The sequence below is a fragment of the Rosa rugosa genome, chromosome 4 (assembly GCF_958449725.1).
Source record: "Rosa rugosa chromosome 4, drRosRugo1.1, whole genome shotgun sequence".
NCBI lineage: Eukaryota > Viridiplantae > Streptophyta > Magnoliopsida > Rosales > Rosaceae > Rosa > Rosa rugosa.
This window is the reverse complement of record NC_084823.1, coordinates 50,722,015-50,735,942: the sequence shown is the minus strand read 5'-3', so window position 1 is coordinate 50,735,942 and position 13,928 is coordinate 50,722,015. Positions and strand designations below refer to the sequence as shown.

Below are 13,928 nucleotides of genomic sequence, written 5' to 3'. Positions count from 1 at the left end.
AGCCACCCAAACCCAGCAGTGCGTAAGGCCCACAGAACAAAGTGAAGCCCATAAGGCCCAAGCAAAAATTGCTAAGGGCACCCCACCGGTCTAGCGCACCATCGCCGCCGATCAATAAGCCGCCGCCACAACCGACGTCGTAGAGCCTGCCGCTGTACTAGTCATTATCACCATCAGAGGCAATCTCTTCCGACGAGCAGAGCCACGCCATCATCCCCACCAACGAAAGGTCCAGGCCTGAGGAAAGCAAATCCACCCTCACCCCCGGCAACCCCGGTATGATTTGATAGTTTCCCTTGCCTCCACACTTACAGCCGTTATACCCATGAGCACCACTATCAGAAGTAGCAGTCCCCGAGTCCAAGCAAACCAGCACACCGTCACCGTCCACGACAGCAAGGTCACCGACATGCCAAAGATTAGCACCTACAACAGGTGCACCATTGTCCTATGGACTCGATTGGAAACAACCTTTCTGATTCGATCTTGACCAACCCAAGACTGGATCGTCGCTCATCCGCCATCTAGATGCCATCCCCACCAACGAGGGGTGCATCTTTCACTTCACCATTGAACTTGGACGCAGAAACAACAGCACATCCAAGTCCCGAATTCAACACAGCCTCAGCGTCCCCCGATGCAACCAAGAAGAGAATAAGCAGACTAAAATCTGCCATCACCACTATTGATGAGCAACAGCGAGAATGCGAGAATCCGCCGCCCAACGGAAGAGGATTCTGAAATCCTAGCAGAGCGCTAGGTCTTAAAAGTTGACATAATTTAACTATATTTTTCATTGCATTAACTATTCAAATTAGTTAAATAGTAAATATCTAGAAATCAAAAGTCAAAAAAAAATTTTAATAGAAAATGTAGCCTAAAAAGGAAATCAAATATTAAGAACATGAATGAATATGAGTTTATCATTACTTATTTTTAGCATTAGTTATCAAAATAGGAAGTAATTAATTACATAAGCCTAATAAATAGAGTATTTATTATGCTTATTTTAAGAAGAAGAAAAAAACGTAAAAGGAACAATTAGATAAAGTAATTTAAAAATAATGAGGTGTAACATGGGATTCACATGGTCTCTACTCTCTAGCTATGTCCCTTCGCCCCTAATTGAGCACCACAGTAATCACAAGAACATATTAATGAAATCGAACATATTAATGAAATCTAACTTTGAAAAACAATTAAGTAAATATTAACCTATAAATTTAAAGGTTAAAAATTAATAGAATTTGACGAGTTCAAACTTCTTGGTGTCGAAGAAAGTTATGAATGAAACAGATAAAAAATAAAACAAATTAAAGAAAGAAACAAAGATCGTTATACATGCAACCAATTAGTTTAGAATTCCATCGATTTTTGTGGCATTAATATTCACATAACTTCATTGACCTAAAAAACCGCTTATTTGGTGTCATGTAATATATACTATTGTTTGTGGCGTAGTGGTGACCTAATCAACACCATAGTTATCACTTCTCACTCTACAAAAAGAAAAAATAGATTAATTCAAATTGAATTGGGTTCCCATATTGCATGTTATCAGTGATCAAAAGTTTACCTTTCTTCAACTCTAGCATTTACTGCATGCACATAGGTGTGAGACTCTGGATACCCATAACATGTACCTATCAATTAGTCCAGCAGACCAGCACCCATTCAGTAAAAGCTTGGGAAATTTTCGAAGGTAAGCTAGATTTGTAAAGCCAAACTATGCAAAAACAGAAACCTTTCTGTTTAACTTGGTAGAACTCATGCAAGTTCAAAAGTTCTTGTCTAAAGTGATTGAAACTTTTCCAAAACTTCAGTCAGATAAAGGAAGCTTGGGAAATGGGGCTTCGCAAAAGCTGCAAAACCCTAGCTATCTCAACCATATATATTCAGTGCCTTAGTTTGGAAGTTGCAACCCTCTTTATTATCACCTTAGATCGATATGTAAGGTTACCCGAGCTATATATAATATGGAATTGATAAACAATCTGATCTCATATATATGCTGGACATCTAGACTGGATCAAATCCAAAATGCATGAATTCATATCCAGCATTTGGTGCTGGAATTGGGTAATGAATGTCTGTGTTTCACAAGTTACATCTAATTAAGCACTAAGACGCTCTTATCCCAAATTTAAGCAAGCAAAAGGCGTTGTTGCCCAAAAGTTTAAACAAGATTAGAACAGACATAGATTATACTCTATTAGTAATTTTGGTCAGCATAATGAACAACACTTTACAAACCTTCACATCATCAAAAACCACCAGTTGATTGCAATCTTAAACTCTAGCTAAATCGTAAGACTCGATTAGTTTATGTTGGAAAGTATGTATATAGAAATGTAGCATAAGAAACATTGTTATTCGATCCAGGAGTTACTAAGAATAGCATAGATATAAGAACATGTCACGACTCATTGGACATCTGGACTTCTGGAGGCAACAAACACGGCGTCAGCATAGTAATGTGATCACAGTTCATCTCTTCTTCTTTTTTCCTTTTTCTTTTTGGGTTCAATTTCAGTTGAGTACACATATCTTTCAGGCAATATTTCCCTGATTTTTTCCTTTTTCTCACTATTGCTTAGATCATTGATATATCATTTTGCAGTGGTAGCGTTACATATACTAGATAGTACATGGTACTTGGTTGCATGCTTATAATTCGTGAATCACAATTGGATATGTGCACGTATTAAATTGTGATTTAATTATAAAAAAGAGCAACTCTTTGTAAAAGAGCCAACTTGAGCTCTGTAGAATCCAAGAGCATTTAGATTTGTATTGATGAAACAAATAATTAGGGTTTTGATCCAGTTTAGTGTATTATGAGTAGGTGCTGGTTGATGCTAGCTAGGTTCCAATTCCAATTTACCAAATCTTCACTAATTTCTAACTAAGGCTGTCTTAGATCTGATGAGAGAGTTAGACAAGTAATGGATGTAATAATAATGCTAGCTGCTAGGGCCTAGGGGAATATTGATTGCTAGCAAAGTAACATTTGTTGTTAAGATTCAATAATATTAGAGAAATGGGTATGTAAATAATGAATAGCTTCCAATTACGATCATGATTAATTGGTTTCCAATTTCCATATAGCATAAGTGGTTGTTGGCTTGTTGGATAACAAGACTTATAATGGAAATGCAAGAAAATCATAGATTAGAATTTACTACGTTTCAGGAAACGAGTGCCTGCCCTTTCCCTTCGTGATCACAAGTACCAGCCACGGCTGAATTAGCTGACACAATAGATCACCATGTTGAGCAGATTCATCTACATGGCAAGAGAAACAGAAAATAAGTAATTTAAGTCCCAAACGAAATGTTTATGGACAAATGAATGAAAAAGCCAAAGCTGACATCGTTTCCACTTTGGTAGTGTTCATATATCTAGAAGAATGAAAAAGTCGAATCGACTGTATATTATATCTTCATAAGCAGAGAATCTCCTATGCAGAATGCAAACAACACGCATAGTTCAGTTAGAGCAGTAATCAAAACGATTTGTGTGAATATATATACGGGTGTGAAGGGAAGATTTATTAAATTGACTGATTATTGATGGTGATGATTATATACAGCTTAAATGGGGGAATTGCCCCAAAAGATGATAGGAAATGAATGTACAGATATGTACATACTGAGACTACAGATACACAGAGATTATCTAATCTAAGCAGAGAATGTCCTGTGCCCCTTCTAGTTGCTGATATTGAAGTATTTCGGATCTGAAGGAAAATGGTACTCCACATGTAACTGCAAAATGTGAACAAGATTCGTAGGTAAGCAATTGAATGGCTGAAGCACAAGAACTGATGATAACTAAGAAATTGTAAATTAAACAAACCAAGGAAACTACTAAACTGAATAATTGTAAATATATACATATATATGTTAAATGTTGTGAATAATATACCTTGCCCTCATCAGAATCCGTCTGACGTTGGGGGAAAACCACCCTCAAATCATTATACAAGTAGAAGCGCCGCTCCCCTTCAATGTCCAAACTGTTTTTCGCTTGTCCAGATGAGGGATCTAATTTACATCTCTGGACTGACCTTGAACATTTCTTAGGAAAATGACACAAGAAGCGAAGGTGAAGAGCATAACGTAGAACACCAGCACCAGTAGTATTATTTCTAAGCTTTGAAGGGCTATGCAGAGACTTGCTTTCACTGATATGGCATGTACTCATTGTCATGTTGTCCTTCTCATTGGTCTTTTCATATCTAAAAGAATTGAAGTCACCAAGAGAAGAGGTCACCATGCATTCTTCCTCCCCTCTTTTGTGTTGATTGACTGCATCCTTGGTGTAGGCAGAATCGCTTGTACTAATTCCTTTTACACACTGATTTGAAGTTCTTATATCATTGCCGGTAAGCTGAAAAGAACTAGCAGTGTCTAGGATTGAAGATGGATTTGAATCATTTTCTTCACCAGACTCTGTATGTCTTCCATTCTGAGCCTTCAAGGTTGCTTCAGAAGTGGCTAGAGTGATCTTTTGGCGCAAAAATGTCTGTATTTGATATGAAGAATGTGCAAGAAAAATGAACTTAATAAGAATCTCAGTTAAATGGAAATAATTTCACTGCACAAGCAAAGATATTCCATCTAGTTCTAGAAATACTGAGAACATGGCTTTTTTGTCATCCGTTCAGTCGTTACATATGTTGCAGCTTGAAGGAATATAAAGCAGATCATATAGAATTGTAATCATATCAAAGAACGTACCATTATGTAAACATGCAGGTTAATGACTATGCAAGGAATCCTGGATTTGGACTTTCCAGGCAGATTACAATCAGGACCAACTCAGGTTGGGATTCCATAAAATAAGAGCTAGGGTTGACCAACTGACTCCAGTAGGGCTAGCAGTTAATTTGTACACCTTCCAACCCTTTTGCTACCTAAAATTCTTAATACATTCGTGCCGCTTTTGTTATTTTCCTTCTTTTCTACCTCATTAGCACAGAAGTTTGCTTGCTGCCATGTATGTTTAGATAGGCATGTGGTAGTAGCATACTAATTTGATTGTCTTGCTGAATATATATGTATCAAAAGCAAAGTTCCTACTCTTACTATGCTAATGCTTTCATACAATATGCAAAGGACCTCTTAAAGACCATCATTTTATATTCCATAACTAATGACATGTGAGAAAAACTAAATTATCATGTTGAAAATCCAATTTAATATCCAAGTGCAGATCCAATCAAGATAGATTGAACTTTGAATCATGTGAAGATGGTTCAAACTTCCAGAGATAGAAGAACAAATTCAATCATCATTTATGCACAAGACTTGCGAAACCGGAAAGATAACTGTTCATATTCTACTTTAGTACTTCCTGACTACCTTGCTACCAGCTGGCATGTCACTCAAATCGTAGTTACAGATGAAAGTATGAATTGGTGTCTTTTCTGGATTGCTGAGAACCTGCCATTGCCAATTCAGTTCGTCAGAGTATGGCAACTATCTGTTGGTGTGACCACCAGATGTCAGTCTATAGGTATAACTACACGAAAGTAATCCAAAACTATTAATCAGAATCAGACTGCATGCACCATTTGATATATAATAAGAACGAAATCCTGCCCTCCTTTCCTGCCTATTTTATAAATGTTACTCTTCTCCCAAAATCTAACTTTGGAATTTCCATGGCTTAAGCCTTATCAAGAGACTTAGACATGCCAAACAACACAAACAACTATTGACAACAACATAATCCATCATTTCAGAACATAGAAAACTTCTGTTGACGTTAAAACAACATTTTTTCATAAATTTATTGTATCTCATGGAAAGAAATGATAGCAGAAGTTCTCTCTATACTTTTTATGCATTACCAGTTGTACACGGCCTTTCATAGGTATTCTTAGACGGTTCCTGTCTGCTCGTGAATCATCCATGCTAAGGCTTCTCTTCATCTTGGGGCCTCCATAGATTTCTGATGTCCTTCTCCCAGCAAGATCTATTGATGAATAATACAGCAAGTAGTTCTCTCCATCCACACTGGTCACGGAAAACGGAAGTTTTTGTGATTTTGGTGAGAAATTCCCTCCAGTAACATTCAGAACAGCAAGAAAACCATCAATTCTCTGCAAAAATATTTATGCCAATTTAATAAGAGAAATAGATAAAACATGGAGTTCAGGTATGGGCAGTGAAATCATAGATGCAGTATATCAAATTGCAGGAGTGAATGCTAACCTGATTAACCTTTGCCGACACCAATCGCCCAGACAAGAGGGATTCCTCAAATGAACCCACCAAGGACCTTCTAACAGGTAGTCCAGTCAGGCTTCGAGCTAATTTAACACCTTCAGACTTGGATTTCAAATCCTGACTCCAGTGCTGTTGCATTCCGTTGGGACTCTCAGGACTAAAGAGGTCAAATTTTTTCTGCAAAATATCAACATCTTCCAATGAGTTACTTGGAGCCCTAAAAGTCTCCTCTTTCCAAGAAGATGAAATGCCTGGGATAGTTCCATCAAGTGAATGGTCCATGTCCTTAAAAGTCATACTGTAATCATCTGCCCTCGGTGTATGATCCCTGCATACTTCTCCAGATTTCACTCTTTCAGGAAATTTTGGGCCAAGAGGAGATAAAGAAAGTGGATGCACCGCCACCTTTCTTGAATTTATGGCTATTGCTCCAGATTGTGACCTTACCTTTATTGTTTCTGGGGAGTAATCAAGTCCAGATGATGATATGAACTGATTATGTGATTTTGGCTCCTTGGTTTCAAGCAAAGGACCATCAACTACAAAGGAGGAGTTTGTAGTACACTTCTCGTCCAATGAATTCTTCCACTCTGGGGAACAAGATGCAGACCAGGTAGTAGAACTGAAACAATTGGCGTTGCCAATGTGAGCTTTTTTATGCTCTTGAAATGTGGGAATATTAGAGCCATCTTTGCATCCCAAAGTCTTATGAACCCTATCACCAATGTTAAGATAATCACCATTAAATTGATCTTGGAGACGCATTCCATTCAAAGGAGACGATAACCGCTTCCTGGCTACTGACCCGGTGGCCTCATTTGTGTCATCTGTGACAGCCACCCCACTAGAAGAGTGTCGGTTTCCATTAAACAAATCAAGAGGAGAATTTAAATTTCTTGGTTCAAAACCAACAATTCTGGGAACAGATGTCTGAATATTCTGACCTAATTTCAGACTTAACCAGTTATTTTGTTCCATGGTGTTGATCTTCAAGGAATGCATGTTTGATCGACCAATACGTATATTCGAAAAATCTGTCTTATTTGGAATCTCTGTCAAGGTTTTCCTTTGCAACTCTCCAGGAGAAGAGCATGTCAAATCCACCTGCATGTGATTTCCCATGTTTCCGCCATGCAAACCACTTAAATCACAGCTGCTCACGCCAGCAATTCTGGTTGGAGGTTGCATAAACGTGCACAACGATGCTGCCACTTCCTCAGCAATACTGCTAGAAGACACTTGAGGCAAGCCCATCTTCAAAAGAATTTCAAGATAAAGTCCTTATTTAACTTTCCTTCTTTTCCCTCTTTCTCTGTGCATTCATGCATAAGAATCAAGTTGCATTTCTATGTTCCAGGTGACCAAATGGTTTCAAGTTGCCCGACCATCCATGACTTCTCCAATATGAAAGGAGCAGTTCTAACCATCTAACTACACATTTAAAGTAAAGCTATCATACTATACTGAATATGCCTACCACCTACATCTGCATCTCGACGAGTTCTTTCATTAGATCACAAGGAACTCGAGCAGAGATAAGCAGTTCATGGTTTTTCCAGATACCAACACGCCGTCCTGGAATTATAAGTTCAGTCAGAAACTGGTGATTGACAATCTAAATGCAGGACTACTTCCAAACTTCAATTTTTTGATATTTTCTCACTTTGGTTTTGCCATTTGGAAAAGTTTAAGCAACTGAAATATCCAACCCAACTTAACCTTCACCGTTACAACTGATGTAAAACAAAATCCAGAGCTATAAAAGAGAAGTAGAGTAATGCAAAAATCAAAAGTGAATCAAATGACTGAGATTCCAAGAAGTGACACTTTGCAATTTAAGAAAACTCAATTTGGCCAGCTTCTTCGATTTATAGAATCCAATAACTATGAAGAATCTCCATATCAGATACTCCTAAAAAAGATTAAACTTTTAACACCCCATTGCAATATCTGATCAAACAAGTACTGAAACACTTTGACATGATCGACTAACAAACTGACAAGAAATGCAAGAAGATAAGAATCTGAGTCCAGAATATCAACAACCCAACAAATTCCAACTACACATTTGTTTCTTAAGTACATAAAATCTTTCAGAGTTTGATTTTCAGCTGTTCAACATTCATCAACTAACTTTCCAATTCAATTACTAACACCCAGAAAGCCAAACAAGAAAAAGCACAAGACCCAGAATTAAATTTCAGTTCTTTTCCTCAGCAACCACACACAGCAATATTCCATCAAAGAAAAAAAAATCAATACCAAGACCAAAAGGGTGTCTTTTTATGATAGATACGCACCTAAAGATGAACAAAGCTTGGAACTTTGGTTGCATAAAAGTAAACCCAAATGAATAATAAGCTTCCTTCCTTGTGGGTTATTCAACAAGCTTCTTTTTCTTTCTTCTAACTCGAATTTTCTTTGCAATTCCAATGGTCTCCATGGTTTGCCTTTTCTGTGTGTAATACTAAATGGATGATGATGATGTGTTGGGTTGCGTTGGGTGTTAGGATAGTGGTGATTGAAGATTTGGTGATGGCCTCCCAATATTATTTTTTATTTTTTATTTTGTTTTGCAATAAACAAAAACTAATTAAAAATTGTGGGTCATGAATACATCAATGAAAGAATAGCTCTCTACGCTTTATCCTGAATTTTCTGACCGGCTGGCTGCGGTTGAACATTTCTTTTTCGGTTTTTCTTTTTTTGTTCTGGTGATATAAATTTGTTGGCATTGCTTTGTTGCCAAACCAGTTAAACCTGATATTCTCAAAAAAAAAAAAATCCAGTTAAACCTGAATACCTGATCAAACCCAAAACCAGGGGCTCTCTCGCCTCTTCAAGTTGCGTCCGTCTCTTTTTTACCATTCAAAATTTTATAAGTTTATAAATTACATCACATGTCCTGCTTACCTCCAACTGTATCCTCCATCACTTTGCTTTTTTTTGGAAGGCAGAAAAATATTTAGTGTGTACTAGAACAATTCTCATCCCACCCATCTGCCTACCCTACATTAAAACTTGCACATGAAGTCTTAGAGTCTAGCTCTCATTCCTCTTTAAACAAGGGTTTACTTTGTTAAACAAAGCTTCATAGGTTTACCATTGATCAGTTCAATCGATCCTAGCTACAATCTGTCATTACAAGCACACATGCTTCTTGTATCTAGTTTATAAAATGTATCTTTGATTATAAACGTCTCTTTGAGGTATCTTGACCGAACATGTTTTGCCAATGCTGCTTTATTAGGAATGTCTCTTTGGTGGTTTTGCCATTACTCACAATAACAATCTCAATCCACCACATTGTTATATTCATTATTGTGCATTTCTTAGTTTATTATCCGATGTCATTTCCCTTTTAAGGTTCCACCAAATTTTTTTCGTATTTAAATGTGTGTCATTTGGTGGAATATGTTATATGTTTCATTTGTTATATTTCTTAATCATAAGTTTAATAGATTTTGCAAGTATTTCAGTATTAAATATGAAAGTTCTATGACAATTTTTAACACTTGACCTTTCAAACAAGATTCCAAGTGGTTGGCATTACTAAGTTAACCTACACTCTAGAATGTGCTGCCTTACTCGGTGAATAAACTGTGAAAACTTTTGAAGCAAATGTAACATCAGAAAAGAACACATCACTCACTTGGTCTTGCATTGTGTAGTTGTCATGGTGTGTGAGAAAGCCACGTACATCTCCGATACCAATTACATATTTACAACTATGTTTGCATGTGGACAAACAGAACCAGGTGAGTCACTAAGCCAAATGAGAACTCGGTGCCAAAATGAGCACCGTTGAGCTTCCCTCACTAGTATCCAAGTCGCCCCAAGGCATGCAACTTATTCCACAGTCAAAAACTAGCAGCCTACTTTTTCAACTTCAAAAGCTACCTTTCATTGCCTATTTGCTCCTCTTAGTTATTTTCCGACTACAATGGCTTCAACGGTCTCAATGCAATCGATTCTGGGAAGCTCTGTGGATTATGGAGCAGGCAAGAACAGAGTGAACCAGATAAATATTGTTTCTGCTGTTCCTTATGCTCCAAGCTATCTGCATAGGTTTTCCCCCATGCCATGAGGGTACGTGTTAGGAAATTCGGGTCACCTTCCGAATTCCCTAGCCCAAGACCGAAACCGAATGAAGACAGTAATCACAAACTATGCAAGCAAACACAAGATTGTTGACGAGGTTCGGTCAAACAGTTGACTTACGTCCCGGGGTGATGATGATGGTGGATCCACTAAACGAGAAGAAAATTACAAACTTTTGAAGAACGTTTTTGGTTCTTCCACTCAAATAACCTCTCTCCTCACAACCCAAATTCTCAATAGAGAATTCCCAAATACACCCGATCTCTCAAAGCTTGCAACTCTCAGAATCTCTCAAATTATCAGAACTCTCAATTGATCTACACACGGATCTCTCTAAACGATGTCTCAATGGCACCCTCCAGAATGAGTCTCTTTCAACCCACAATATGAGAATCTCCAAACCCTCACATCTTCTCTAAATGGTGTCTTCCAATCTCCGAAAGCACACACCAAACCAATAACCCTGAATGACTATTTATAGGCTCACGATTAGTCCGACTCCCAATAGGATCTTCAATCCTAAACCTTTACTTCTAAGGAAAAACTCCATAAATCCTAGATACACTAGAATTGTTTACCCAAAGCCTTCAGAAGTAAAGAATCCAAAATAGAAAAGGAATTAGATATTGAGCCGCAATCCTAACAATTTCCACCTCGGCTCAAAATCTCTGAACTTTCACTGAACGCAAGCTTCCTTGGGTCTTCTCAAAGAACCACGATCACCACCACACCTCAGTGCGCCTCTTGCGCTCAATAACCAAAGTAGTTTGCCAAGTTTCACAACCACTCCAACTTGACCCTTGGATAACAACTCTTTTCCCCAAACATGCACCGTGCAGCCACTTGCATGCAATCCAAGGCTTCACCAAAGTTGCCAAACCTAATAGGAGCGATCTTTAATGGTTTGCACAACTTATCTTGAGCAACATCCCCCTGAAACAATTCTCTCATCATAAACTCCATGGAAATCTTCTCTTGACGCATCACTCTTAGAACACCAAGTTTGCTTCTCAACTTCCTCATTAACTCTACTCTCCAAAGTGGGTGACACTCTGATTGTGGAATATGCATGAGCTAGCATATCTCCACCACAAACTTGTGTTAGGATCCTTATGGGTCTGCCTCCCTTTAAGGACTGCTGCAATTTTTGTTGCTCTTGAAATTTCATCTCATAAGCAAATTTCGTTCCTCCACATTTACTATTGCTCATCTTCCCCGAATGCCTATAGGAACCAAGATTGCCAATCTTTCCACCTTGAGCCAAACTTTTTAGTAGAATAGTTAGTTCCACCTCGAACAAAGCTCCTTTCTCAATGATAGAGACCCTTCACATTCTTAACTTTTATCAGAACGAGTGCTCCATTACCTTAACCCACAATCATCTTGTGGTCTTCAAAATCCAAAGTCCCAAGAAATATCAGATTTCTCTCGAAACTAGAAACATGGCGACATTCACTAAAGTCCTTTGATCCATCATGCACCTCAATTTTGATTGTTCTAACACTAGCGACTTCGTAGGTTTTATGCACAAACCCACTTCACCAAACCTTCCTACACAGGCCCGTAGGAAAAAAATCAATCTGTATGTGTTCGAAACAACCCATATCTCAGATCCACTCAGCTTGTGGCTTCTCTTAACATGATGTGATCACGATTGCATCTCCATAATCTTCTTCGAAATCTTCACTAGCCATGCCTGTAGTAGTTCCTCAATTTTCCTTAGCCTTCAACTTTCCACATTAATATCTGATATGCTCGAAACTCATACAACAATAGCACTCCACGTCTTGTCTCTATCTTGATTTCCAAATTTCTCCAACGTCTTCATAGTCGCTCTTGAACCAAGAGCTCTGATACCACTTGTTAGGAAATTCGGGTCACCTTTCGAATTCCCTAGCCCAAGACCGAAACCGAATGAAGACAGTAATCACAAACTATGCAAGCAAACACAAGATTGTTGACGAGGTTCGGTCAAACAGTTGACCTACGTCCTCGGGTGATGATGATGGTGGATCCACTAAACGAGAAGAAAATTACAAACTTTTGAAGAACGTTTTTGGTTCTTCCACTCAAATAACATCTCTCCTCACAACCCAAATTCTCAATAGAGAATTCTCAAATACACCCGATCTCTCAAAGCTTGCAACTCTCAGAATCTCTCAAATTATCAGAACTCTCAATTGATCTACACACGGATCTCTCTAAACAATGTCTCAATGGCACCCTCCAGAATGAGTCTCTTTCAACCCACAATATGAGAATCTCCAAACCCTCACATCTTCTCTAAATGGTGTCTTCCAATCTCCGAAAGCACACACCAAACCAATAACCCTGAATGACTATTTATAGGCTCACGATTAGTCCGACTCCCAATAGGATCTTCAATCCTAAACCTTTACTTCTAAGGAAAAACTCCATAAATCCTAGATACACTAGAATTGCTTACCCAAAGCCTTCAGAAGTAAAGAATCCAAAATAGAAAAAGAATTAGATATTGAGCCGCAATCCTATATAACAGTACGCTCCATGGCCGAGGTAATAATCTCAACTCTTTAGTCCAAGATATAACAAATAATGCATCGTCAATACTCATATTGAAATTCTGGAAAATGTTGTCATATCATTAGGTAATAGATGCTTGAATAAACGAAGCATCACGACATTTAGTTAATGTGCTATATGATCATCTATGTGCAGGATGGTCAGAAGGAGCAACAGACCAGTGTACCTAGTACATTAGAAAGTTCACAGAAATCAGCTCCTTCATCACCTCTTCCTCCTCGATCTCCTAAGGTATCTAGCTAGCTATCCAAAACCTATGTATTGATTATATATTGTGAGCCTTTGCTGGTTTTGTATATCCTTGTCACACCTTGTCTCATTTATATTCACATGTGAATGCAGGTCAGCACCAAGTTTTCAGACGTGTTTGCATTTAGTGGACCGGCGCCGGAGAGAATCAACGGCAGGCTAGCAATGGTGGGCTTTGTGGCGGCTCTAGCAGTCGAACTATCCAAGGGCCAAGATGTGTTTGCTCAGTTATCCGACGGCGGAATCCCATTGTTCCTTGGCACCAGTATTTTGCTATCAGTGGCATCGTTGATTCCATTGTTGAAGGGTGTGACTGTAGAGTCCAAATCAGAAGGGTTGATGACCTCAGATGCTGAGCTATGGAATGGAAGATTGGCCATGTTGGGGCTGGTAGCTCTGGCCTTCACTGAGTATGTGACAGGAGGGACCCTAGTGTAAATTCATTAGTCATTTACATGTAATTACACATTACAAATATGAATGAGAATGTCACATTTTACACACTCCTAACATCAAATATACCTAACTCTATTTCCTTGGTATCTTTGATTGAGCATAAGTTTAAGAATTCCTACATAACTCCTCTATTTTTGGTTGAAAAATTTAAAAGGATGGCAAAGACTTCGTAGATTTTTTATGCTCTAACCAAATGAAGTACTTGGTAAGATTCTAACTTCGAAAAGAGGTAGAATTCAAGCTTGAAAAACTATTTTTTGAATGTTTTTAAACTAATTTACTAATTAAAAGCTTTTTAGTTCTTACTTCTTAAAATGAAAACAA

The 13,928-nt window shown here is 38.1% G+C and overlaps 2 protein-coding genes across 2 annotated transcripts; one reads left to right on the top strand and one right to left on the bottom strand.

The window, feature by feature from the left end:
- Window positions 1-3,502: 3,502 nt before the first annotated feature.
- On the bottom strand, window positions 3,503-8,811 carry LOC133742857 (uncharacterized). Its single transcript, XM_062170538.1, has 6 exons — window positions 8,537-8,811; window positions 6,222-7,811; window positions 5,858-6,109; window positions 5,367-5,447; window positions 3,928-4,527; window positions 3,503-3,767 (listed from the first exon to the last, which is right to left on the bottom strand). The coding sequence occupies exons 2-6, from the start codon at window positions 7,488-7,490 to the stop codon at window positions 3,711-3,713; spliced, it is 2,259 nt and encodes a 752-aa protein (XP_062026522.1). The 5' UTR covers window positions 7,491-7,811; window positions 8,537-8,811; the 3' UTR covers window positions 3,503-3,710.
- Window positions 8,812-10,179: 1,368 nt separating this feature from the next.
- On the top strand, window positions 10,180-13,586 carry LOC133741819 (early light-induced protein 1, chloroplastic-like). Its single transcript, XM_062169536.1, has 4 exons — window positions 10,180-10,288; window positions 12,847-12,872; window positions 13,035-13,130; window positions 13,242-13,586. The coding sequence occupies exons 1-4, from the start codon at window positions 10,180-10,182 to the stop codon at window positions 13,584-13,586; spliced, it is 576 nt and encodes a 191-aa protein (XP_062025520.1).
- The last annotated feature ends 342 nt before the right edge of the window (window positions 13,587-13,928 follow it).